The sequence below is a fragment of the Stigmatopora nigra genome, chromosome 23 (genome assembly GCF_051989575.1).
Source record: "Stigmatopora nigra isolate UIUO_SnigA chromosome 23, RoL_Snig_1.1, whole genome shotgun sequence".
Classification (NCBI taxonomy): Eukaryota; Metazoa; Chordata; class Actinopteri; order Syngnathiformes; family Syngnathidae; genus Stigmatopora; species Stigmatopora nigra.
The window spans coordinates 4916654-4943486 of NC_135530.1; the positions used below are offsets into that span (position 1 = coordinate 4916654).

The 26833-nt window shown below is 39.6% G+C and overlaps 2 protein-coding genes across 4 annotated transcripts; both read right to left on the bottom strand.

Annotated features, from left to right (window-relative positions):
• Positions 1-3602: 3602 nt before the first annotated feature.
• On the bottom strand, positions 3603-16993 carry rassf8b (Ras association domain family member 8b). Of its 3 annotated transcripts, none has more exons than XM_077709754.1 (9): positions 16690-16993; positions 11682-11849; positions 8107-8457; positions 7814-8025; positions 7544-7747; positions 6704-6775; positions 6516-6638; positions 5983-6109; positions 3603-5187 (listed from the first exon to the last, which is right to left on the bottom strand). In XM_077709754.1, the coding sequence occupies exons 2-9, from the start codon at positions 11791-11793 to the stop codon at positions 5087-5089; spliced, it is 1302 nt and encodes a 433-aa protein (XP_077565880.1). In that variant the 5' UTR covers positions 11794-11849; positions 16690-16993; the 3' UTR covers positions 3603-5086. The 3 variants fall into 3 exon arrangements, with proteins under 3 accessions (XP_077565880.1, XP_077565882.1, XP_077565879.1); XM_077709756.1 differs by lacking the exon at positions 16690-16993 and adding an exon at positions 16519-16558; XM_077709753.1 differs by lacking the exon at positions 16690-16993 and adding an exon at positions 14959-15033.
• A 1454-nt stretch (positions 16994-18447) lies between these two features.
• On the bottom strand, positions 18448-25037 carry pkp2 (plakophilin 2). The gene is made up of 13 exons (XM_077709677.1): positions 24727-25037; positions 24097-24167; positions 22440-22933; positions 22232-22364; positions 21522-21732; positions 21260-21437; positions 20459-20576; positions 20236-20391; positions 19997-20170; positions 19782-19935; positions 19530-19722; positions 18925-19012; positions 18448-18844 (listed from the first exon to the last, which is right to left on the bottom strand). The coding sequence occupies exons 1-13, from the start codon at positions 24920-24922 to the stop codon at positions 18782-18784; spliced, it is 2229 nt and encodes a 742-aa protein (XP_077565803.1). The 5' UTR covers positions 24923-25037; the 3' UTR covers positions 18448-18781.
• Between the last annotated feature and the right edge of the window lie 1796 nt (positions 25038-26833).

The window sequence follows — 26833 nt, forward strand, 5'->3', positions numbered from 1 at the left end:
ACTAAAAACACAGAAAAAATGGATTAAAAAATTACCATTATTGATTTAAAAGGGGGAATATCGGGCAATTTAATATACATATATACTCTTCATTTGAATTTGATCCTAAAACAGAAAAAAATAATGACTAAATAATGATAGATAAATTTGTGGTCTATAGTATAAGTAGCAGTAACATATATTGTATATTTCTATATATATTGAATGCTTTTATTGTCATTAGACAAGTATGACAATTTAAATGTAATATATAAATGTAAAATGAACTATCAAAAGATTAGAATTTAAATATATTGAATATTATCAATCAGTTAAGGTGCTTATTTACTTGTTACCTTATTACTTTTAGATACTTTATAGAATATCATGAGTTATTTCTATTAGTTAAGGTGCTTATTTACTTTCCTTATTACTTTCAAATACTTTATAGTATGCCATGAGTTATTTAAAAATGTGATTCGTAAACTTAAAGTTGTGGTTTGACTTATTTATTAATTTAAACAAAAAATAAGTTTTCAACCTCATCACTTTATCTCAAAATTCCAATTGATACAAAATGGACTCTAAAATGACGACGACATGACAAAAAATGGACTCACTGACAACCATAGAAGTCCAATTCACTTAAACTAACTTTCAGTACCATAGACAGCGCTCGGCGTCCTATCCATTTTAACTGATAAATCCCAAAACGCGGCCATTAAAGTCACGAAATTCATGGATCTCTCGTTAGTATGGCCGCCAAGCCAAGTAAAACTCCCCGAACGTAGCGCCTTTGCGACCTAAGGCACTAAATATCCCCAGGTGCCATTAGAACGTCGACGCCCAGCATCCTAATGACGAGCACCCCAAAAAGATCACCCCGAGAATGAGTAGACGGCTTCATTAAGTAAGGGCAGGGCTGTCACTCTCGGCGAAGGGGCGCGGCGGCCAAAGGGACGCCAAACAACAACACTGTAATAACGTTGACATTTAAAATAGGCTTGGGGTATCATATCCAATTCCTCCCCGTTCACCCTTAATTCCCTTTTAATTGCTTCGTCGAGCCGCTCGGCGAATAAGGCTGTCTCTCTTCATTTACGAGAGCGAGACGCGGCCGATGCGTGTTGGCGGCTTGGCGGCGGTGGCGGCGGCTTCATCTCGCTAAATGGAGACGCTGCCAAATTGCACTGCCAAGGCAAAGATAATTGGTAGCCCTTCCAAACCAAATCAAACACTTTATAAAGGCGCTTTGATGAAACACTTTTGCCACGCCAACTCTATTTGATGGCAGTAATTAAAGAATTAAAGCGTGATTGGGACGAGATGTATAATTAATGGTCATCCAGTCGCTAAAAATAATTGGTGAATGGAAATCGATCGGAGGTCGGAAAAAGGCCCAATCGGCTCTTCCCAATCTATTTTTCTCGCTAAAATAGTTTTTAACTATTAAAAAGTTAATCAATAGCTACCAGGTGTCCAGATTGTTTCTAAATCTATGCATTTTGCCACTCAAAATCGGACAAAGTTTGTTTATTTGTTCAAAATAATTGAATTTTTTGACAACTTGCCAAAACGCAAAACATTGAGCATAACGTAATGAATTGGAATGGTAAATTAAAATGGCGACTTTCAATATTCTACAGTGGTACCTCGAGATATGAGCTTAATTTGTTCCGGGACTGAGCTTGTATGGTGATTTTCTCATAACTTAAATGAACATTTTTCCCATTGAAATGAACTAAAAACAAATTAATTTGTTCCAACCCTCTGAAAAAACACCTCAAAATAGGATATTAGATTGGAAAAACATTTTAATTTGTTTTAATTTGCTATTTATTAACAAAGTAACACGTAACTAGTGGTTTAATATTACTAAAATGTGTTTAACAATACTAAAATTAGGGATTTTTGCACTGCAACGTGCTTGTAACATAACATAAACAAATTTTAATTAACTTGGTGTACAATTCAGACACTCATAAGTTTAATCGAACCTAACACTAAATTTAATTCTAATTTTGTTTGACATTTTGATACTTTTCTTCTCCCATGATTTGTCTCATATCTCAAGATAAATATTTACCCAAAATTTTACTCCTATCTCAAATTGCTCGTATGTCAGGCCACTCATACGTCGAGGTACCACTGTCCTTTTTTCCCCCCATGTAAATTGCTGTAAAAAAAAAAAAAAAACATTGCTAGTTTTGTCCTTTCCACTTTTATCATTTTAATAACTTTATATTTAATAGTTTAATCAACGCTGACGTCAACAAACTGTAAAAATAATTGTAAGTATTTGACAGCTCTGCCAAATGAATTGAAAGCCAAATTTGAATGAAAGTCTGCATGTGGAAATGCCATGTTTCTCCAAACTATTCAGTTGAGTGACAGCGTGGCTCATGAGCCCCACTTGGCAGCTCCCAGGTCGCTTTTATCCACCAAAAAAAAAAATGCAGCGCGGTTAATCAAAGCCCATCATTTCCATAATTCATGGATGCCCATCTGTTTGCTACTTCCCCGCCTGGCCAGTACAGAATAAAAAAAAAACATTCAGGAGAGGGGGCCAAGGGGCTATTTGATGACAGTGTCAGTACAGGCCACACACACATATACATATGCCACATAGTTATTCATCTTCATTGGAAAAAAAATGTAACCCAATCCATCTAATTACACAATATTTTCCCGTGAAGTCAGTAATTAATAATTGATTTGATGAGTTTCTATCTATTGACATCCCATAAGCCATTTGGCTCCTTCTTCATCACATTTCCATCACATTAAAGCGCTCACCCATCTCAATTTTACGACGTGGCCCAGATTTACAGGGATGACAAACTCGCAGGACAATAGTTTTAGATCCAGGGGTGTCAAACCCAATTTGGGTGGGTGGGTTCACATTCACGCCGTTTATTTTGGACCCCAAAAGTTAACTTATATGTCAACATTGACAGCATTAGATGTCAATGGTACTGAATGATGAGTTAGTTAAAGTCAATTGGATCTCTATTGTTGTCAGGGAGTCCGTTTTTTGTCACATTCTTGTCATTTTAGGGAGCTTAAATTTGTCAATTTTGAGTCATTGATTTTCCAGGCTGTTTCCTGGCTGTGTTGGTCAATTTCCACAGATTTGGAGACATTTTGAAGGTCTCTTCATGTTGGGTTTGGGCTTTTTTTAACGGTTTCTCGTTAACTTATTGGCTGTAATTGACGATGATGTTGTGACTACAGGCGGCTAAAAAACAACAACAATATGACTGAGGATAAGAAATTGAAGTGCAACTCAATCAAAGACCTCACAAAATTCTAGTTTCGCCTGTCACATTTTTTTAAAAGGATTTAATTCATTAAATGGATTAAATAAAATCCCCGAATATTCAGTTTTTTATAGATCTAAAACAATGTTTATTTCAGCTTTTTTAAACATATTTTTAGATTTTACAAAATATTTTTTTAACTAAAAACATTAAAAAATGATAAAAAATGACTTATTGATTTAAAAGGGGGAAAATCAGGAAATTTAATATACATCTATACTCTTCATTTGAATTTGATCCTAAAACAGAAAGTCAGCACTCAAGATTTACTTTCCCGGGCCACACAAAATGATGCGGCGGGCCAGATTTGGCCCCCGGGCTGCCACTTTGACACCAGTGCCCTAGTGGGCCTGGGTCTGTTTATTTGAAACCGCTATGTTGGATTATTTTTTGACACTTCTTTTTTTGGGTTGGGGTACAATCAAGAGTTTTTCCCCGATGTAATCCGAGCCCTACTGACCTCTGATCAAATTCTGAAATCAAATACCTCGACAACACCGAGGTCGGCTCGACGGGTCAAGTTCTGTTGGACAAGTCTCAAATTGAGTCTGCTTTTGTTCACATTCTTGACCGAGACGCATTAAAAATGAAGGCATTTTTCTTCTTTTGCCGGATAAATGAGGCTTTTTTGCTTTCCAAACCAACTGACATGTTCATTTTTTTCAGCTCACTTGTGTCATATTTGCACATTTTATTGAAAATCAACATGTATGGCACAACAAAAAATCAATAACAGGCGACATTTGCAAATATGGAGAAAACAACCCAAGTTTGCCTTGGCTTCATTTTTTTAAATGAACAGTCAAAGCAAAAAAAAAAAGTATTTTTTTGTTGTTCTTTTTGCATATTTTGGGATTTCTTCCATGCACACTTTCAAAATAGTGCAATGGATACTTTATCTAAACTTTCCTCACATTTTAAGGCATGCCGTTATTCTCTTATTAGTAGATTACAGTGTCGCAGTCGGTTACTACTTTAGTACTACTACAATACTGGATTCTTCCTTCAAATGGATGTTTTATCGCCTGTATAAAAAAATACATTCATCTACCCTTTTTTTCATGTTTTGTTACACTAGCTTTGGTTCATTGTAGACATCTTTTATTTGATATAAACACTACAGTCCCTGCTTTAGTCAACACGAGAGACTCGAAAATGGAGTGCGAGCATTCCAAAAAACTGCATAATCGTGGTTTTGCTACCACCTAATGGCCAATTCGGGGCCAGACATCGCTCTCCATTCAAAGAGAAATTGTTCAAACCGGCATAAAAAGCAAAGATTGATTGATTAATGGCTCTCGGCTTTGAAGAAAATCATGTTCCAGGTTCTTTCTATTTCTATCCTGGCTTGAAATCAATAAAAAAGAAATGTTGACAGCAGAGAAGCATTAAAATGGACGCTATCTACCTTGAGTTGACTTGATGTATGCTTTTTAGCATATCAGAATAAGGCAATCAAATATGCAACTACGCTTGTGCATGCTCGTGCGTTTTTTGCCTCCTTGACATCTTGATCAAATTCTCCATCATTTTTAACATTTCCATCGATAAAAAAAATACATTTGCTGGCCTGACTAGTCTTTAACACACCCTCTTGACATTTATACTTATGTACATGGTTGTGAAAGATATTCGATTTGGAAAAGTTGCAAATGCAATGTGCATTGACATCACTTGAAGTCCTAAAGGTAGTTCAGAAAAGACAGAGCGTCCAATTCAGCTTGATAGGGATATCAGTCGAACCTATTGTTGTCAATAGGTGACTGTTTTTTGTTTGTTTGTTTGTTTTAAACGTAGATGCCATCGGGGTTGAGTCCAGATGAGATGCCGCTTTGTAGGGAGTGAAGATCGCCGGGTAAAAGACGTCGAAAAGATCCGCAGTCTTCCCCTGTTATCGATAAGGTAAGAAAAATATAACAAACAACATTAAAATACAGTGTTACATCGAGATACAAGCTTAATTCGTTCTGGGACTGAGCTCGTATGTCGATTTTCTCGTAACTCAAATGAATGTTTTTCCCATTGAAATGAAGTAAAAACAAATTAATTAATTCCAACACTGGAAAAAAAACACCATTAACGTCAACTCAATATCATGTGGAATGGATCATTTTAGATATAATTTTTAGATTTTTTTTCTAAATAAATGGATTAAAAGAACTGGATTAAAAGCCCCGAATATGCAGTTTTTATAGATCTAAAATAATGTGTATTTTAGCTTTTTTAAATATTTTTATATTTCACATTTTTTTAAACTAAAAACACAGAAAAATATACATTAAATTACAATTATTGATTTAAAAGGGGCAAAATCGGGAAATATAATATACATCTATACTCTTCCCTTTAATTTTATCCTAAAACAGAAAGTCGGCACTCATGATTTACTTTCCCGGCCCACACAAAATGATGCGGCGGGCCAAATTTGGCCCCCCGGGCCGCCACTTTGACACATACTTTGGGTTTAAGAGTGCACTGTAATCTACAAACTTTCAAATCTACCTTTTGTATGACCACACGGTGGCACTGCACACGTATAAATGTCCATGATAGCAAATACAGTGTGATGAGGAAATAATGTATACAAAGACGACTTTTAAAGATCATCCAATGCCAAAATATTGACCTTTTTTTTCAAAGAAGAGGAGACGGCAAAAAAGAGAATTTGTGTCATTTCACATACCGTTGTTGTCGTCAATCGGTTGCTGAGCCGGCAACACGGTAACTTTGCTGCCCGTTTGCTGAATAAACTGCTGCAAATTGACCTGCCGAAGCTCTTTAGTCAACTGCTCCAACTCCTGCTCCTTCTCCTATTCAAAATAACATCACAGTGAGCCTTCTAGAAGACCTAACCTAGTTTCAAAAGTTGGTTATGCAAGCACAAGCAAGGGATTGCAGATATATTCCGAGTCTAATATACCCAAAGAATGCTCTAACGCGCCTTTTTTTTTTAAACTTTTTCTCATTACGACCTCGCACCCAAGGCGACGTGGTGCGCTTTTTCAATCACCAGCCAAAAAGAATCCACCAGAGCCTTCCTGCAAAGCAAAGATTGAACTTGGCATCCCTACCCGCGACCTAAAGAGCTTAAATTTGCACGGTTCCACTTTGGTTCGACATCCCCCCCCACCCCCAAATCCTCCCCTTCTCCACCCTAGCATCTTTCTCAAACAATGGTCTTTGAGCCGGATTCAGGAAAAAAACTAGTTCACCAACCTCAAGTCTCTTGCCGGACTGGCCTAGCGAGCGTTCCAACGCCCTGCAGCCGTTCTCCAGGCGAGCAGTGTGCTGGTTTTGCAAGTCCAACTCCACGGTTACTTTTTCCAGTTGGGCATCCACCTGAAAATGTGAGTGGGATATTAATCCCATCAGTTTTACACACAAAAACATGTATGAATTGTTACCTCATCGTCGATCATGTCAATGAGCTCGTGGTCCTGCAGCAGAAGTTCTTGCTGGAGGCCACCTTCCATGCTCTAATGCAAAGTGGGGTAGACTTGGGTTAGTTCACGGGGCGCTTGAATGTCAGCTTCATTTCAAGTGGGCCGGACCATTTTAGATATAAATAAATTGATTAAAACTGGAATTCCTGAATATTCCGTTTTTGAATAGATATAAAACAATGTTTATTTGAGTTTTTTTAATATATTTTTTGATTTTACAAAATGATTTTTTGGCCTATAAATGGAAAAAATGATGAAAAATGACAATTATTGATTTAAAAGGGGAGAATCAGGAAATGTAATATACACCTATAACAAACAAGGGTGTCAGTTAAAATGATTGAAAAACAAAGGACTAAAAACATAAAAAAATGGTTAAAAAATTACAATTATTGATTTAAAAAGGGGAAAATCAAGAAATCTAATATACATCTATAACAAGGGTGTCAGTTAAAATGATTGAAAAATAGAAAAAATGGGTTAAAAAAGGACAATTATTGATTTAAAAGGGGGAAATCAGGCAATTTAATATACATCTATACTCTTCATTTTAATTTGATCCTGAAACAGAAAGTCTGCGCTCATGATTGACTTTCCCGGGCCACACAAAATGATGCGGCGGGCCAAATTTGACCCCCATGCTCGCACTTTGAGACACGTGCTGTAATGGATAAAGGACAAAAAAATCACATCGGCCCGAGTATAAGACAACCCCCCCTACTTTTTCCAGTCTTATTTCAATACACCGTCTCATATTTGGGCCAGTATGGTAGTTCTCTCTCTCTCTAGGACGAAACCAACCTGAATGCGTGCCAAATATTGTGAAAGCTCAGCCTCGCAGTCACGCACTCGGACCTGCAGCTGAGCCAGCTGCTGCCGAAGTCGCCGTTCGCTTTCCTGCTCCACCAGCAACTCGTCTTGCCAGAATTCCTCCTCGTCCATCTCTGCATCATTCCTCCTCACTTGCTGCTCCAAAAAAAGAAGCTCCTCTTCCAGGTGTCTTTGCTGACAGGAAAAAAGTCCAATTAAAAAAAAATGCACACCCTGCCCTATGAGGGCGTGGCAGCTCACCTCGCCAGGCTCCTCCCACTCCTGCAACTCGGCTTCACAGCCCAAAAGCCGACTTTCCAGGACTTGCAATTTGTCTCTCTGCAGACGCACTAGCCGTCCAAGCTCTTTGGCCGGACTGCCCGGCGCCGAGGACGAACTTCCGCCAACTCCGCCCTCGCCGCCGACTACCCGGCTCAGGTTCAAATTCACACCCCGCTGCTGTGAACGCTTGCCTGGGTGGAAGCAACAACATTAGTGAGTGAAAACCACATAGCGGATGGCGTCAAAAAAAAAAACAACCTTCCCCTTCGTACCTTCGCCATCTCTGCTTCTCCCGAAAATCTCCCGCAAACCTCTCGCCCCGGCGCTGAATGTCAAAGACTTGCGTTTGGGTTCCCTACGCTTGAACGAGCGATCGGGCCCTGGTGGACGTAGCTTAGCCAGCGGGGGCAAGCTTTGGCGGAAAAATGGCCGCTCAGACCCGCGGGCAAGTCCGTCCACGGGGGGCCGTTCGGTAATGGAGGGGCCGGTGCGCTGGAGGATAAGTTGCACGTCGCTGGCGTATTGGCCCCACTTGTTGAGCGACACTACCGGGTTCTCTTGGGGTGCAAGATGGCGCTCTGTTTCCCTCCATTTCTCAATCAAAGTATATCTTCCAGTCCGACCTATGATACAAACAAACATGTCATCTCTTGACCCACCATACAAACACAAAAATGCAGTTATGAGCAGTGGAATTAAAGTGGTTTTTATTCTAGGGATTTAGGAGGCGATAGAACCCTTACTTTGACTATACAAGTAGTCAGATCTGGTTCTACCTGACTTTGTAGCTCATTCCTACAGAAAAACTCTCCTTTTGGATCCTGATTTGAAACTAGACTTGATTTTTCTGGTCTTTTACACCATTTAAAGGTGGAAGGTTGTATTTCAAAGCCATTCTTACCCACATATTGGCAATGCGGCAAAGGGATAAAAAGAATCCTTGTACAGTAAGTACTAAAAAGGATTTCACAGTGGGGAAATTCCATGTCTACAAAAGGTGGGCACTGGAAAGCGGGTTCAATGGTTCATGGCTTTGTGAATTGGGTTCGTGTGGGCGAGAGCAAAAGAAGCACATTCATCACAGAGGACAGGCACAAAATGGCGTGCAGTGCTGGAGCAAAAAGCACAAAGGATAGCAAACGCCATTAGTCCTGTTTCGCAGTCGGCCTTCAAGGCCATCAGAGAATGGGATTTTGAGCAGGGGGGGGGGGGGTTCTTGTGGGAAACTGGGATTACGATGTAAGCACTCTTCAGGCCATTTAGGCCTAAATTTAGAGTGTACAATTGTCACAATACATTCATTTTCTTTATCGGGGTGCTGGTGCTCGGCTTTGAGGGTGTCCAAACTTTTTTTCTGTAAGGTGTCAAAGTGGCGGCCCGGGGGCCAAATTTGGCCCGCCGCATCATTTTGTGTGGCCCGGGAAAGTAAATAATGAGTGCCTACTTTCTGTTTAGGATCAAATTCAAATGAAGAGTATAGATTTATATAATATTTACAGATTTTTTTCCTCACTTTTAAATCAATAATTGTAATTTTTTAAATATTTTTTCTGTTTTTAGTTCAGAAATCATTTTGTAAAATCTAAACATATATATATATATATTAAAAAGCTAAAATAAACATTGTTTTAGATCTATAAAATACTGAATATTCAGGGTATTAAATCCAGTTCATTTAATCCACTTGTATAAAAATCTGAACATTATACTTATAATTGTCAATTGATGGGAATACATTCAAAATACTTGTCACCAACATTTAAAAAAAAAGGCTGAAATGGGGGTTTCCACACTTGGACTTCTGACACTCTATTGAAAAAATATATATATATGTTACTCAAAATATCAAATCTCATGTCCTAGTTGGCCTTATGGCATACTACCCTGAAAACACTTGAAATTAAGCAGGGTCAGGATTTGTTAATTTTTGGGTGGGAGACTGCCGAGGAACATTGGGTCTTGTAAGCTCTTATTTTACCAAGAAGAATCAAGTGCTTCCTTATTTGCATGTGAAAAGCCATCAAATTGACTCTTTAGTCTAACTTAGTCTGCTGGACATATTTACAAATCTATACTACTCATGCAAATACTTCTTACCAAAAACTTTGTACTCTGGGATGGGTCATGGTTAAACTTCAAATGTGAAACAACAGTGTATTCAGTGGTTTAATGGTTAGAGTGTTGGCCTCTGAAATCTAAGGTCCTGGGTTCAATTCCCGGTTCGGTATTCCTCTTGTGTATTTTTTTCGTGCCCAAAACCCATGTCAATTTTTTTTTTTTTACTAAAACTATCATGTCCTCCACTGGTATAGTGGTTAGAGCATTAGTCTCTGGACTCCAGGGTCCTGGGTTCGCATCCCAGTCACTGCCTGGAAACAAAAGTCTTGGTAACTCTCCCAGCCGGGGTTCGAATCCCGCGGTGCAGTAAATGGATGATCCCTTTTTTAATTTTTATTAAACACTTAGTCATACTTTTCAGCAAAAGGTTATATTCCGAACTGCCTTCGGCAGTTCGGAAGACACTTGATGGACCTGTATGTGCGAAAGGCGTTCTCGGGTCGGCCTTCGGCCGACCCTCGACCGCTTGCTTGGTCAGTGAACCGCCGACACCGGGAAGCGAACTCACGTTCTCTCGGTGCAAAGGCGAGTGTGCAACCCACTACACCAACTCGTGCCCCACTTATACAAGGGTGTTGAAACGTTTTATCCTAGGAAATGGGGTGAAACACTTAGTCATTTTTTGGATAAAATGCTTCATCCACCACTGAATACTTATACACTTAAACACTTAGGCATTTTAACTTATTCTTTTAACTGAATATTTGGAAAATCTTTGCCGGCACTGGGAATTGAACCCAGGACCACACCGGTGGCAGACTGATGACTTAGCCACTGGGCCACCAACCTGTGGGAGAAAGCAGTAGTACTTATAGTTTTATCCAAGGAAATGGGGTTAAACACTTAGTCATTTTTTTGACTAAATGCTTCATCCACCACTGAATACTTATACACTTAAACACTTAGGAATTTTAACTTATTCTTTTAACTGAATATTTGGAAAACCTTTGCCAGCACTGGGAATTGAACCCAGGACCACATCGGTGGCAGACTGATGACTTAGCCACTGGGCCACCAACCTGTGGGAGAAAGTAGTAGTACTTATAACACTTAGGCATTTTTATTTATTCTTTTATCCAAGGAAATAGAGTGAAACACTTAGTCATTTTTTTTTTGCCAAAATCTCTCATCCACCACTGAATACTAATTCAGTTAAACACTTACGCATTTGAACTTATTCTTTTAACTGAATAATATTGGGAAAATATTTGCCTGCAGTGGGATTTGAACCCAGGACCACAGAGGCGGCAGACTGATGACTTATACACTGGGCCACCACCCTGTGAGAGAAAGCAGTAGTACTTGTACTTTTATCTCTTGCATTTACCTGAATAATTTTGGGAAAATCTTTGCATCCACTGGGATTTGAACCCAGGACCACAGAGGTGGAAAACTGATAACTTACCCACTGAGCCACTACCCTCTGTGAATATGTGGTGGTATTTGTACTTTTACCCTTTTGATTTACCTGAATAATAGTGGGAAAATCTTTGCAAGTACTAGTATTTGAACCCAGGACCATTGAGGCACAAGACTGATGACTTATCCACTGAACCACCACTCTACAAGATTAGGTAGTAGTATTTGTTTTTTGATACTTTTTACTCCCAGATAGTACTTAGTACTTGGCCTGGTCTCATTCATTGGTATTTTGAGCCAACAAAATAATTGAGACAACCTCATGTTGTCAAAATTTAGACACCCCTTATTCTTGTATTGGGGATCTTACCAATGGCTTGAGCAAGTGCGACGACCACTTCTTGGCACGTGGTGTACTCAGTAACCCCACATACAATGCGCTGTACGCCATCCACCCACACTTTCAGCTCCATGGCCTTCATCCAGATGCTTTGGGTCCTCCACACCACAAGGGGGTGGTAAGAGTTTGGCTGTCCATCTTAAGAAAAACATTTTATTTTTTAAAAGATGAAATGTAATCACTTAATAATTGATGCTTATTCAATTTCATATCTTTGCTGATTCAGAAAAGAACCTGGTTATAATTAATTATGATTAATATGATATCAAACATATGCTTAAATTGCTTTTGATACAAAGGCCGGCTTTCAGTGTGATTTTCATGCGGCAAAGCTAAGGGCAATTGCACGCACGCAGCTGGAAAGCTATTTCAAATTGCTGACACAAGCACCTCGGCGGACTCATTATCGACTGACGGGGGCCAACGCGGCAGAAGGCACATTCAGGCCCTTTTTTTTTTGCAGGCAAACCTCCCAATGTGGGTTTCTCCATTCAGATGACAGGTCAAAAAAGAAAAGAATCACAATACCCATGTTAGGCAGATGGCTTAGTGAACAATGTGATGATGTGTCATATTTTCATGTGTGCTTATTGGCCCGCAACTAATTCTCACACTGCAGTGTTTTTATTTTTTTTTCCAAATTGGAGGGACACCAAACCTATGGCCCCCGGGCCAAAAGCGGCCCTCTAGGGTGTGCGATCCGGTCGGCAGGGATAACTTGCCTGACTTTGTAACAGCCATCGATGGCAACTAATGAGTAAAAATAACCTGGAAACAGCCAAAATGTTGCATAACTAGATAGCAACACCCTAAAATTGATATAAAATGACCTGTAAGTACCTTAAAATGACTAAATCTACTCAATAATGATATCCATTGGACTCCCATAGTTGCCACTTGTTTGCTGACTGAATATCCAACCGACTTGGCATGACATAATATTCCATTTTCTTTTAAATATGTGACTTTTATAGTACAAAATCACCACAGATGTTTTAATATAAGAAATTACCCCAAAATATTTTGGTTTGTGCTCTTATGTCACAATATTTAATTCCAATTTCCTTCTTTTAAGGCAAATTTGAGCCAGGCAGACACAGCAGCTGTTCTTTCTGATGAAAAGGCACTTTTACAGCATCTAAATGGAAAAAGACAGCACCAACTTAAGAATCTAATCAAATTTGCCGCCCGACATCACATGTGCTCCCTTGTGGAAACGACCTTCGATTTTCTTCACCCGCCAACGGCACCACCCGCGCTCTTAAAACCACTTTGATACCAGCCAATGGCAGGCCGATGGGTAAATAAATCATACCGGACGTGGGAGTGAATAAACAGAGGCCACGGTAGATTGGAAATATCCACTACCAAATTCGATGGACTACGTCGTGAGGCTTCATTGCCATTGACTTCCAATCCATTTTACCCATCATTTTCCAATCGGCAGCCATAATGAGAAGGAAAAACAACATTAATTTGCCCCTTTTAAAGCAATGAATTGTAACTGTACACAGTCTAAAAAAAATAAGGTGACATTTCCACTGGCTTTTGTATACCGTATTTTCACGACTATAAGGCGCACTTAAGTCTTAAATTTTCTCCAAAATAGACAGTGTGACTTATAATCCAGTGCACCTTATATATGGAAAAATCAGAAAACCAACAACGAAAAACCACCACTGTCGGATATTAAAAACAAACAAACGCCCGAACTGAAACAATACTGTTAAATATGCAGATGCCATCTTAGTTTACAAAATCTTCCATCATATAGCTCCTTCCCAACTGCAAGATTTTATACAAAAAAATCCAAAACATCAACAATGGCTGGCTCTAGAGGTGACTGTAGTGAGTGCTTCATACCTGGAAGTCAATAGCAATTATCGTATTTTCACGACAATAAGGCGCACTTAAGTCTTAAATTTTCTCCAAAATAGACAGTGTGCCTTATAATACAGTGCGCCTTATATATGGAAAAAATGTCATTCATTGAAGTTGCGCCTTATAATGCTGTGCACCTTATAGTCGTGAAAATAATAATGACATCAGCCATACTAAATGCGACATTTACGGTTGCCAGGTCAGCACCAGCGCACGCCGTTTAGACACAGAATATAACCAGCTCGAACTGCAACGTTGACAAAACCAAGCCCCAAAATCGACAGCTGGACATGCTATGACACCACTTGGACATGAACGCGTGTAGAACAGCGCTAAACTTAGCTGTAACTTCAGTCTTTTCCAACGTCATTCCCGGGATGCCACGGGAAAGAAAACCGAGCGACTGGAGGGGGTGGGGAGGGGGGTTTTAATGACTCTGCTTGTTTGCCAAATGCTTTTCCAAAACATTGCAAAAGTAACAAGAGGCCTAGCCTTTGGAATTGTAAAAAAAAGCAGCAATGGAGCTAAAAAAAAAACTAAAATTGATGATTTCATCACATGTCCACTGCCACCAACGTGACAAAAGCTCGCTGTCGGCGTGACTGAACGCAAACAATTGGTCGCCTTGGAAACGCGGCCTCCCGACCTTTTGTTGCAGGACTTGCTCACACAACACAGACAATTGCATTGATTTGGGTAAAGTTGACAATTAAGTAAGCAGTGCTTTCCTGTCAATTGACAACAAAACAAAAAGCAAAAATAAGATTCATTTGACTTTATAGAAATTTAACACACTTGCATATAAGCCAGTCAGTCCTCCAACAATCTATCCATTTGCTCAAAATTAAGAAAAATTAAGAAAATTAAAATAAAGTCAAAGATAGTTTTTTGTTGTTATCTTTGCGCCAAATGGTAAAAATCTCCTTTTGTTTGTATAATGACAATAAAAGGCATTCACTTCAATTAAATTTTGTTTTGTCTATTAAACATAACATCATTTTTTTGTGTTTTATGAAGCCATTTTGGGATATTTATCTAACTTATAGCTAGATAACAAAATGTTACATCCATACAGATAGTTCAATATTAAATACAGATGAGTTTTTTTTCATTTTAAATGTCAATTTAAATATTTTCTAGGGTGAATATTAGTGATATCTCAATTCAATACGGCTATTTTTGAAGGACCAGATTCATTTTGCTATTTGTTTACTCACACAGGGGGTGCTGGAGCCCATCCCACCCAACTACAGTAGGGATGGTTGGTATCAAAATGTATAGAAATAATTTTAACACATCAATGGATGCTCCATAATATTAAAATACAATCATTTAAATGAATATATGCAATAAATAAGAATCTCACCAGGGTTTCCTCCAGTACTGTTAAAAAATATGAAGTCAGTTTGGCTCATAACCTCCCACGTTTAAAAAAAAATTAAAACTCTTTGCAACATCAAAGTACATAAAGCCAATCTTTGTCGTACTTTGTGTCTATAAAGTTCTTTGAGCTCTTTGATGTGTTTTTAAATCTGGATAATGCGCAATTGGAAAATGTCCTGGACACGTTTTTTTCCCACCACGCTTGCAGGAGAGGACACAAAACACGGAATGTTCATGTCAGCAGTTGCTTTGATATCGAAAAAGGAAATTAGATTAGATTGACCCGTGTCTCTTGGACAAGATATCAATTAGTTTGATGGAGGCACTCAGGCCGCCAGGGAAGTACTACGCCAGTGACCTTGTCATTTGAATTTGGCATGCACTTTAGGGTTTTTTTTAAACTCCTGTAGGCATTCACAAGACTGATTTTAGGCTGCCATTGACGGCAATAGACATCCAAACCTTGGCCAATGCCAATAGTTTTATGTAAGAACAACATATAACCTTAATTGTATCATTTTCTTAATCTACCTTACGTCTGAGTCAGCAAAATGATATTTTGACACAATGATCATATCACACATGAAATTACAACCTAAAACGTTAGTCATCAGCCTGAAAAACAACACTAAAACCAATTGAAACTTTTCATAAGCAAGCTTTTTGAAAGTTTTGGACAGAAAGCTAAAAACAGTCAGATATGAAAAAAATAAACGCCTAAACTGGAATAATACTGTTAAATATACAGATTCCACCTTAATTTTACAAAATCTCCCAAGACAAAGCTCCTCCTTCACTGCAATATTTAGTACCAAAAAAACATCCAAGATATCAACAATAGCTGGCTCTAGAGGTGACTGTGTAGTTCCCTTAAAAAAAGTGCTAAATTAGCCAAATCACCTTCATTCTTCATACCTAGAGCTCAATACTAATTAAAATACATGAACTCCCATCTCCAAACCTCTTGGCTAATCATCTTTAAGCCTGGTTGTTAGATCAACAAAATTGCAAACACAATGCTGTTTAAAACTGTGCTACATTTGTGTATGAGAGTCTAGTTAGTATGTGTTCACATTGAAAATATCAAAGTACTCAAGGGACTAAAGATGGAAATTAAAAAGGCCACATTTGAGTATTAGTCACACTCTGAAAAACTGAAAAAAGTGTGTATTATGGTACAGATAATACAGTACTTTTGACAGCATCAACACCTTGCAACCTTCTAAATTCCAACTAATCCGCTTGGTAGAAACAAGAAGCTTAGCTGAGTTAGAGGGTGTCTGCAAAAACACTTGATAGGGATTATTACTCAACAACACTACACGGTATGTTTACAAGAAGTTGCCATTTTCAACAAAAAATAACAACAACATTGTAAAAAGAGAAATATCATTTCCAAGATTGTTTACCTATACGACGTCAACCAAACCAATGCCTTGTATTGCAGTTTTTAATGGACTAATAACCTCAGAGTAGTATATTTCATTCTGTCCTCAACCAAGGACAGATTGACATTTAAAAAGAAAAAAAAGAGCACTCTAACTTGACTTAGTAGACCATCAGAACACAACTGCAATTCCAGTCATTGCAATATCCACAGTCACATATACTGCAAAGTCAAAATATTGCTATGATAAACATTAGAACATACATTAGCAGATATTAGCCCATCATTCGGTATAGGTTGACGTGGGCCCATGAAAACAAAACATACCTTCTCACAGTGTCCCGTTCCGCTCCAGCATGTTCCCCCCTTCAATGCAGTACTTCCCCTATTGATGAAAAAAATTAAAAAAATAAATAATTACATTCAAAAAACAGTCCAGATGAGAAAAGGGGGGAGTTGATGGGGTCGTCGTCTAGGAGATCGTCACGCCGCCTGCCGCATGTGCGTGTAAACACTCTGTCGTTTCCACTCGCCGGACATCCGACGCGGAGCGATGTACGTTGGTGTCTCGCTCGCTTGCTCGTTCTGTGCTGGTGTGTGCACAACGGTGCAGGAGGGGGGAACCCGGGAAAGGAGGGGGGGCTTGTAAATTACGTGGGAACAGAACTGGGGCACTGCAAAGCACCACGGACCGGTTAAAGCGACAGCAACCATCGCACTGGACTTTTACAATTGGAGCGTTTTAATGCAGCGGTGGTAGGGGGCGTTGTTTTGCACTTAAATGGTTTGATAGACGAGATGTGTCAAAGTGGCGGCCCAGGGGCCAAATCTGGACCGCCGCATCATTTTGTGTGGACCGGGAAAGTAAATGATGAGTGCCGACTTTGTGTTTTAGGATCAAATTCAAATGAAGAGTATAGATTTATATAACATTTACAGATTTTTTTCTCACTTTTAAATCAATAATTGTAATTTTTTAATCATTTTTTCTGTTTTTAGTTCAGAAATCATTTTGTAAAATCTAAAAATATATTTTAAAAAAGCTAAAATAAACATTGTTTTAGAGCTATAAAAAACTGAATATTCAGGGCTTTTAATCCATTTACTTAAAAAAATCTAAATATTATATCGAAAATGAAATATGAGCATTCACAGCCAGTTTAAATGAATTGGAGCAATTTTTAACGTCACTTTCTGAAAATTTTGGATCATTTCCTATTCATTTTTGGGGCATTTTAAGGTTTATTGATGGTTATCTATGACGGTAATGGCGAAATAACGGATTTGACTACAGATAAGAAATTGAGCAAGAACACAAAATTTGAGTTTTTGCCCTAAAATTAAAACAATTAAAAAAAAAAAACGAAGAAAAAAATCAGCTTACTCTGTTACACGTGACCCGAAAAGTCTTGTCGTCCTCACTGGTTTTGCTTCAGGGGCAAGTCAGGAGTTGCCCCACCACATCCAACAGAGGACGCTAAATTACAAATAAAAACATGTTACCTTAACTGCCACCAAGTTAAAAACAGATATGTTGATAAATCCTTACCTTTTTAAAAAGGACAGCATCACATCAATGACACACAAAGTGATGGAAAAACCCTCCTGGCTTTTCTTGCCGTAACTTTAAATAAAAACATTCCATTGCATCTCCCAATTTCCCCACTGTTTTCCTCCCTGATGTCTAAACTTCATTAGAAGAGGATGAGCCTTTGCCTCACTGCAGTCTTGTAAGCTCCACTAAAGACAAAGAGAGCCATTGTTCAAATGGATTTTGGCTTGGACGCAGCTTTTCCCTCGACTCGCTCGAGCCGCACCGAAATAGCTCCAAAATCGTGCACAAAAAAAAAACGAATTAAGCTATGATTAAAAGTGGGCTGCAGCAAATGCCGCAAATAGAATGACTGGAAAGTTTATTCCAAGTCTTTTAATTGTGCCGAGCATATGAGATTTAGGGAAATTTCAGGACACTTGGGGACGGATGACATGACGTAAAAAGGAAACTTGCTCAGTCCTGCTCCCTAGAGGTTTCAAAGCTAATAGCATCCCTTGGATTTTAAATGTTTTCTAATAACCGAACCCCTATTTTCCACCAATTGCCATTTATTGATGTTGAAAATGAACGAGAACATGCAAACTCCACATAGGTGGACAGACTAGGACTCAAACCCAGGACCCCAGAGCTGTGAGTCCAACAATCTAACCACCGGCTCCACCGGGCCGTCGCACTCCAAAAAGTCTAAAAAATATTTAGTTTTTCTCAAGAACCAAACGAGTTGCAGTCATAATAGACGTTCTAGATAAAAAGAACTCTAGTTGCGGTAATGTACAAGCAAAATAAAATAAATATTGGATTCTTTTAAAAAGGTCTAAAGCCCATAACATATAAAAAACACAAAATAGTGTGAGCAGCCCTAGTCTAGAGGGAGTTTACAGCCTTGGTGGTCCTCGGGTTAATGAAATCTGCTTTCCCGAAGCCACACTGTTGAAAACAAATGGACCAATCGTGAGCTCTCGTCATAAGGTTTGACGGAAGACTACAATGCGTCTTTGATGGCTCACCTTTCTGTAGGTCCCGTGGAGATCAGTATGCTCCCACATGGAGTGCAGTAGGACACATGCCATTACCCCTGCTCTACTTGGGCCATAACTAGGAAATATATAGAATACAAATTAAAAAAAATTAAAAAATCATGATATAGTGGCAGAGCAAATGTGAATAGGGCCCGGGGCAAAGAGGGTTAAACGGGGGCCCCTTTAATGGAGCACCTGAAGGGGCATATATTACTGTATTGGCCTAGATATAAGACAGTGTTTTTTGCACTTTAAAAGTGTTGGTCGTCTTACATTCGGGGTCTTGATATACCCATTCACGATACTAGATAAGGGACAAAGCGAATGCTGAATACTAGACGTCCAATCCATTTTGACACGAAAGGGCGTTTGTCAAAATGCCTGGAAACCTGAAAAAATCAATGGGAATTGACCTCAAATTGAAAGAAGTACCCTAAAGTAGTTTTTGGAGTTACAAATATGGCCTATATGCGAGAAAATACGCTAATTGGAATGAATGCGGCCCGCCAACCAAATTGAGTTGGACGACCCTTCCCTGGAAGCTGAAGCCAGACCCCCTCCTGCCCCTGAAACAATGACTGCTGCTGACTTACCCGTTATCCTCCTTGCTGATGTTGCAGATCTTGGGGAGGGCATCCTGGCTCAACATCGCTCGAACACAGTGCACGTCATTGCGGCTCAAGTTGAGAAGCACGTGACACACAGACGCGGTCACATCTGAGGGGACGTCGCTTCCAGTGTCGTTATTGGGCAAGAGCTCCACCAATTCTGGTAAGACCTGCGTCACTTCAGGGCAAAAGACATTGTTTCATTCAAAATTATTAACATTATTTTTTGCAATTTACCAATATCGGAGTGCAGCTGGGAAAACCGCGACAGATTTTTGACAAGCCACACGGCCGTCCTCTTCACGTCGGGCTCGCCTTCTCGCAACATTTTCCTCACGTGCTGAAGGCCATTCTCCTTGCGGACGACCACGTAAGCAATAGCTTCGGTCACCTGCGGGCAATTGAAATTCTCACATCTGGCCACCAGAGGGAGTCAAGAGTCGACATCTCACCGCTCCGTTTCCGGCTGTAATGTTCTGCAACGCCCCGACCGCCGCTTCTCGCGTGCAGTGGCGAGCACTTCGTGCAATGAGGGACAAATACATGCGGAGGGTGATGGAGCTCCAAAGCCACTCGATTCCACGTGGGTTGGCTTTCTCCTCCAGCAGCGTACAATGCCGCGTCTCCTAAATATGGACGCCAAGTCTGTTTTGAATGCTAAAAATACCAAATCCGTTTATATCGAGTTTACCTCTTTGGTCTTGACGGCGCGTGGCAAAAAACATCCGAGCGTCACGGGCTCGTGAGCCGCCGCTTCTGGTGACGACGGCAGGAGATCGCAAGCGGGAAGCTCCGACTCGATTTGATATGACAAGTTGTGCAAGATGCAAACGCAATTTTCTATGGACTTTTTTTTAAAAAAAGAATGCAAGAGGTTAATAGGAGATTAGATGGGAGGTAGATTTGGGCGGCACCTTGTCGTCGGCTTTGTAGTCGGATACAGTTCGTCGGATGTAGTAGACTAAAGAGTCAATGAGGTTTTCGCAATCCCTCATGGCTTTTCTTCCATCTGGACCGGAAGAGCTCAGGTTTCTAAATGTAAAAAAAAAAGTTGAGAAAATAAATGTAAATAAAGAAGAAGCAGATGGCATTTTTTAAATTTTGACTAAAAGTATGATGCTGCATAAGTATGATTTTCTTTTTATAAACGGATTAAAAGAACTGGAATAAAATCTTTATAGATCTAAACCAATATCTATTTTACCTTTTTTTTTAAAATATATTTTCCAGATTTTACTAAAGTTCCATCCAAACATTTTTTTTTATAAATGAATTAAAAGAACTGGATTGATATTCAGTTTTTTAATAGATTTAAAACAATGATTATTTTAGCTTTTTAAAAATAAATTTTACTAAATGATTTTTGAACAAAAAACAGAAAAAAATGATTACAAAATTACAAATATTGATTTAAAAGGGGGAAAAAATCAGGAAATTTAATATACATCTATACTCTTCATGATTAAATAATTATCAATAATTATAATCTTTTATCCATTTTTCTGTGTTTTGAGTTCAAAAATCAATTTGTAAAAACTAAATATATATTTAAAAAAAAAACTCAAATAAATATTGTTTTAGATCTATAAAAAACTGAATATTCAGTTCTTTTAATCCATTTATAAAAACAAAAAAATCTAAAATGTTATATCCAAAATGGTCCAGCCCACGTGAAATCAAGTTGACAATGTGGACAGAAGGTTGAGTGGGCTTACCTGAGGCAGCTGGTAGCGTTATGGAACACCTCATCATCGGCGAGCAGTTCGTCTTTGGGGTTCTCTCCTTCGGAAATGCCCGAGCTGGGCACCAGGACAGACTGCGTGAGGACATCCAGAGCTTCTCTGGACAGATTTTCCTTCAACAAGTCATGAGAGGACAAGTTCCACAGAAGGCCTGAGAAGGTAACAGTCCAATCCAATCAGGAAGACGGCCTTGCTTGCTTTTTGTAATTGATGCCGTTGGGTTGACAAAACTCACCAGCGAGCTGCCTTCTGGTCTCCGTGTCGCGGCTGTTCTTCAAGACGTGCAAAACGGTGGCCAGACCACCGTGATCTTTCACCTCCATTTTGTTGTCGCTGCTTTGGTACACGACATTGCGCAGGGCAGACGCCGCGGCCCGTTGAACTTCTTCCTCTTCGTTGTTGTGGAGCAAATGCAGGAGCTTTTTTATGCCTCGCATGTAATAAACCTGGAAGTGAAATTAGGATGCAATTTATAGGACGAGGGTGTCAGAGTCGGGTTGGTTTGCGGCCCGCGTTAAGCTCAACTCGATTTTATGTGGGCCGAACCATTTTAGATATAATATTTAGATGTTCTATTTTAATAAATTGATTAAAAGAACTTGATTAAACTCCCTGAATATCCAGTTTTTTTATAGATCTAAAACGATGTTTATTTGAGCTCTTTTTTAAAAATATATTTTTAGATTTTACAAAATGATTTTTGAACTAAAAACTGAAAAAAATTGATTAAAAAAAGACAATTATTGATTTAAAAAGGGGGGGAAATCAGCAAATTTAATATATCTATACTCTTCATTTTAATTTGATTCTAAAACAGAAAGTCAGAATTCATGATTGACTTTCCCGGGCCAAACTAAATGATATGGCGGGCCACATTTGACCCCCGGGCCGCCACTTGGACACCGGTATGATAGGACTTCCAATTTAACAACAAAAAACTCAAACCATCTTCCTGGCGTGGGCGCTCTTGAAACACTGAGATTGGACTTGTGCGGCAGCTCGGATCAGCGTCTCCTCGTTCTGATGAGTCAGAAGATTGACGGCCCGTTCCAAAGTCATCTGGGGAGGCTTATCCAAACTTTGGAGGCAAAAATGGGAAATCAGAAAATGCCCCAAAAAAATCAGCCAAAACGTGCCAAAAAATGAATCTTACAGAGCGACGGCATCGTTGGTTCGGATCAGCCGAGACCCCACTCGGCCCGAGTCTACCACGGCGCCGTCAACCGAGGAGGGCGGGTACGTGTTCAGTCGGAGAAGCCTTTGAAAGAACCGGGGGGCGGCGACCATCCCCTCGCTCTGCGGGAAGGCCGTTCCATTCCAGGTGGAATTGTGTCTTCGCTGGGCAAACGACCTGTCTGACCAGACGCAGGAGACGCCGTCGGCGGTGGGCGTGGAGGTGTGGGCGGGCCCCCCACGCGGAGTCTCGATAACGCCGTGACGCTGATGCCAGCCCAGTGAGCGGCCGAGAAGTGAGCAGTTCCTTTGGGAGACGCTGCGAACGGGCAAGGTACACGTGCCGTGGGGGCGAGCACCGAAAACAAAATGGCGCCCAGCAGTGTTGGGCGTCTCTGGTGGGGAAACTTCCACTCTTCTGGACGGCTTGCGCAAACGCTCACTCTTTGAAAAAGTCCAATTGTAACCATTTAGCTGTAAAAATCAGACATTGCTTTTAGTAGCTTATTTTTCAGGATATAATTCACACCAGTAAAAGAACATTGTTACAGGAAAAAAACAATATGTAAGTATGTATAGGTATGTATTTTTTGGAGGGTCATTCTAAAGTAACAATAGTATAATAGTATAATATCTATAACCTAAAAAAATAAACATAACGGGCTGTCGATGGTCAGAGAGAAAAAAATAAATAAAATAAAATATATATATATATATATATATATATACACACACGTGTGTTTATGTGTATATACGTGTAAAAATGTGTATATATATGTGTACATGAGTGTGTGTACATGAGTGTGTGTACATGAGTGTGTGTACACGAGTGTGTGTACACGAGTGTGTGTACACGAGTGTGTGTACACGAGTGTGTGTACACGAGTGTGTGTACACGAGTGTGTGTACACGAGTGTGTGTACACGAGTGTGTGTACACGAGTGTGTGTACACGAGTGTGTGTACACGAGTGTGTGTACACGAGTGTGTGTACACGAGTGTGTGTACACGAGTGTGTGTACACGAGTGTGTGTACATGAGTGTGTACATGTGTGTGTACATGAGTGTGTACATGTGTGTGTACATGTGTGTGTACATGTGTGTGTACATGTGTGTGTACATGAGTGTGTACATGCGTGTAAATGCGTGTACATGCGTGTACATGCGTGTACATGCGTGTAAATGCGTGTACATGCGTGTACATGCGTGTACATGCGTGTACATGCGTGTACATGTGTATATATATATATATATATATATATATATATATATATATATATATATATATATATATATATATATATATATATATATATATATATATATATATATATATATATATATATATATATATATATATATATATTTATATATATATATATATATATATATATATATATATATATATATATAGATAGATATAAAAAAAGTGACATTTATAGGCTGAGAAATGTCGCCGTCCTGTGGCGTCATTTCGTAATTACATCAGAATGAGAAGTGAACGGAGTCGTTCACTCGTACACTTCAATCCATTTGATGTGGGATGCCTTGCAGCAAATGTGCGCACTTGAATGCTCCCAATTCAAATGGACTGGACGTCTGTCAGTAGTGAAGGGGGGGAAAAACAAAAAAGTATACCGTGGTGCCGTGCTTTGGTCCATCGGCGGCGTCAAAACTCCTTGCGAAGCTTCTCTGTAAGTGGACACTGCCTGAAACAAGGTGAGGAGGTTTACTTTGAAGGTCGGGTTACGGCTTTGTGCAAGCACTTGAACGCATCACGGCCTTTCTTGGCATCTCATTTTCTGAACCGCTTTATCGTTGTTAGGGTCGCAGGAGCCTATTCTAGCTGAATCCAGACCATAGGCGGGGGACAACACCCTGAATTGGAGCCAGCCAGATCTCATGATTTACTTTCTCGGGCCGCACAAAATGATGCGGCGGGCCAGATTTGGCCCCCGGGCCACCACTTTGACACCCGTATCCTACGATAAATACTTTTTTTTTTTAAATCATATTACATTTGGGAGGGAAGGACGACTTCAATAGAAAGTTACCCACACCCACCCAAATCCTTTTAAAAACTAGTTTCAAGTGTGCCACCATGGTCATGTGATCACTAGCGATTATTTTGATAGTAACCATATTCTCGTTTGGCGATGACGTCACCACAGAAGCGTAAAAGTTAGCCTAAAGCTAAACATCAGAGTAGTATTTGTATTTAGGCGAGGTTGATGTTAGCAAAATGCACTAAAACGAAAAGATACGTACCGTTTGAGGAGCTCCTTTTAGCCTTCCGGGCCAATGTGAGTTGAACTTGCTGCTGCACCCGCAGGCGGCGGTCGTCGCTCGTCATCCAATCCGACGATCGCACGCTCTGCTCGGACGGCAAGGCCAAAGTGGTGTCGCTGTCCGGCCTATTGCGGTAGTCGAGTCCGGGAAGAACCGATTTTAGGAACTCATCCATTGTCGTTCAAGTCAAACAGTTTGGCTTTCTTACAACTGCGTCATTGGATTCAGCGACTTTTTCCCCTGGAGAAAACTTGGACCCGTTTTTGTTTGTCCTTTTGAAAAACCCATCCGGTAGGTAGTGACGTAGGGATGGGCGGGTCTAACGCACCTGAAGTAATCAGGTACTCCATCGACACGCCCATTTTTAGGGAGAAACCATTTGAAGAGGGTGATTGTAATGGACTCCCTGGTTTATGAATGAATAAATTATGATTAAATAGAACAGCCAGAAGATTTTTAGTCAGAGTTACCCCCATTTAATGTTTTTCTATTTCCTTTTCAATACAAAAGCTCCAGCTTTAATGTCAGTCAAATTCCACTTGGCCGTGCATATTCAGAGGAGGACAGGACAACATGACTCCCAGTTGCTTTGATTTCACATTCAAAGTACGTACACCAGTTCACATTCATTTGCATGAAATACATGAGATTGCCAGGGGGGGCTTCCCGTTTAATAATTGCCTAAAAATTATCGGCAGGGGCTTTTATACAAATGTATGGTGCACGTTTACATGTACAAGTCATTCATTAATCACAAGTTCAACACCACACTTTTTTCCACATATCTGGGAAGTATATCTATATATATATTTTTTTTTTTAATTCTACATTAACTGAAATCAAATGTGGCACTTAGGCCATTCCTCACTTCCATCACAACAGTTTTAATGTGTTGGCCACCACCGACGTTGATAGATATCCAATTTGGACGTGTATCGCCGTCAAAGGCAACTGTTGAATTATTCCCACAAAGACACTCAAACCATTCTTACGACTGTACAAGATGGTGGTGTTGTGCTGTGGGGGTCCTCCAGTTATTTGTACAGAGTTAAAAAGATACAAAACAGTAAATACAGGTTCATTCTGGTTAAAAATACAATTCCCATACTTTTCCCAAGGCATTGACAAATTGGAGCTTTGTCATTCAGCCATTAACAGAAGCAATATTACAGATGATATTTTTTGGGAGGGTTTGTTTTTGGCAGAAGAAAGCTCCTCTTGGGCAACCCCGCGATAAAAACAACAACAGCAGCTCGAATAGGTTTAAATGTTAAATTAAAACACAAGGGCATGGAAAGGTGGTGCAGACAGGCATCCCAACTCATGCTTTCATTTACTTGGACTGAGGTAGCCAATCACAGATGGCGGGTTAAACCGTGTGTGACCTTTTGCGAGAGACCCTACCAGGGCCCTAAAATAATAATAAAATACACATCCAGCACAGGCCATTCTTTGAATTTGTTCTAATACAGTGGTGTCAAAATATGAAGCTCGTGGGGGTGATCTGCCCGGTGACAATGGCAGCCAATCAGTTAACAGTTAACATGAAACTGCCCCGAGAATGGCCAAAATTTAGCCAAAAATTAGCAGAAAGCAATCAACACGCAGGAATTAGCCCAGATAAATCAATAGGAAATGATTCAAAGTTGACAAGATGAACTTTAAAATGAAGGCAGTGACAAAAAAATGGACGATACAGGTCTAATTCACTTAAATTGGCTCTAGATGCTCATCTTTCAGTGCCATTCACTTACTTTTTTATGGACAAAAATAAACGGGCCGGGCCCAAATGAGATGGAGATTGACACCACTGGTCTAGTAACTGTTAAATATTAGGCCACATGAAAAATTCATAGAGGAAAAATGATATACTGAAATGAATGAAACGGTGATAGGTCAGTCTAAGATGCAGCGGACATTTGGGTGGGAAAAAAAATTAATGTTTGTCCTTTCTCAACAGCATTTTGTCGCATTTTTTTGTGCCGAACATATTTTTTAGTTGAAATTATTCCCATTTTCACTCATTTTTTGAACTTCTGGGTAATGTTACCAGTGTGAGCGACATCATCATTACTCGCTATGGGCA

What these genes read in the sequence shown, in the direction of transcription:
- rassf8b (XM_077709753.1), bottom strand. Translation starts at nt 15,007, where the DNA reads ATGAGCCAAACTGACTTCATATTTTTTAACAGTACTGGAGGAAACCCT. An exon ending in CGCACTTGCTCAAGCCATTG is followed by an intron (nt 8,458 to 11,681) that starts GTAAGATCCCCA and finishes TTTGTATCATAG; the next exon opens with GTCGGACTGGAAGATATACT. An exon ending in AGTGGGAGGAGCCTGGCGAG is followed by an intron (nt 7,748 to 7,813) that starts GTGAGCTGCCAC and finishes TTTTCCTGTCAG; the next exon opens with CAAAGACACCTGGAAGAGGA.
- pkp2 (XM_077709677.1), bottom strand. Translation starts at nt 24,922, where the DNA reads ATGGATGAGTTCCTAAAATCGGTTCTTCCCGGACTCGACTACCGCAAT. An exon ending in ACTACAAAGCCGACGACAAG is followed by an intron (nt 20,392 to 20,458) that starts GTGCCGCCCAAA and finishes TTTAAAAAAAAG; the next exon opens with TCCATAGAAAATTGCGTTTG. An exon ending in TCCACGGGACCTACAGAAAG is followed by an intron (nt 18,845 to 18,924) that starts GTGAGCCATCAA and finishes TGTTTTCAACAG; the next exon opens with TGTGGCTTCGGGAAAGCAGA.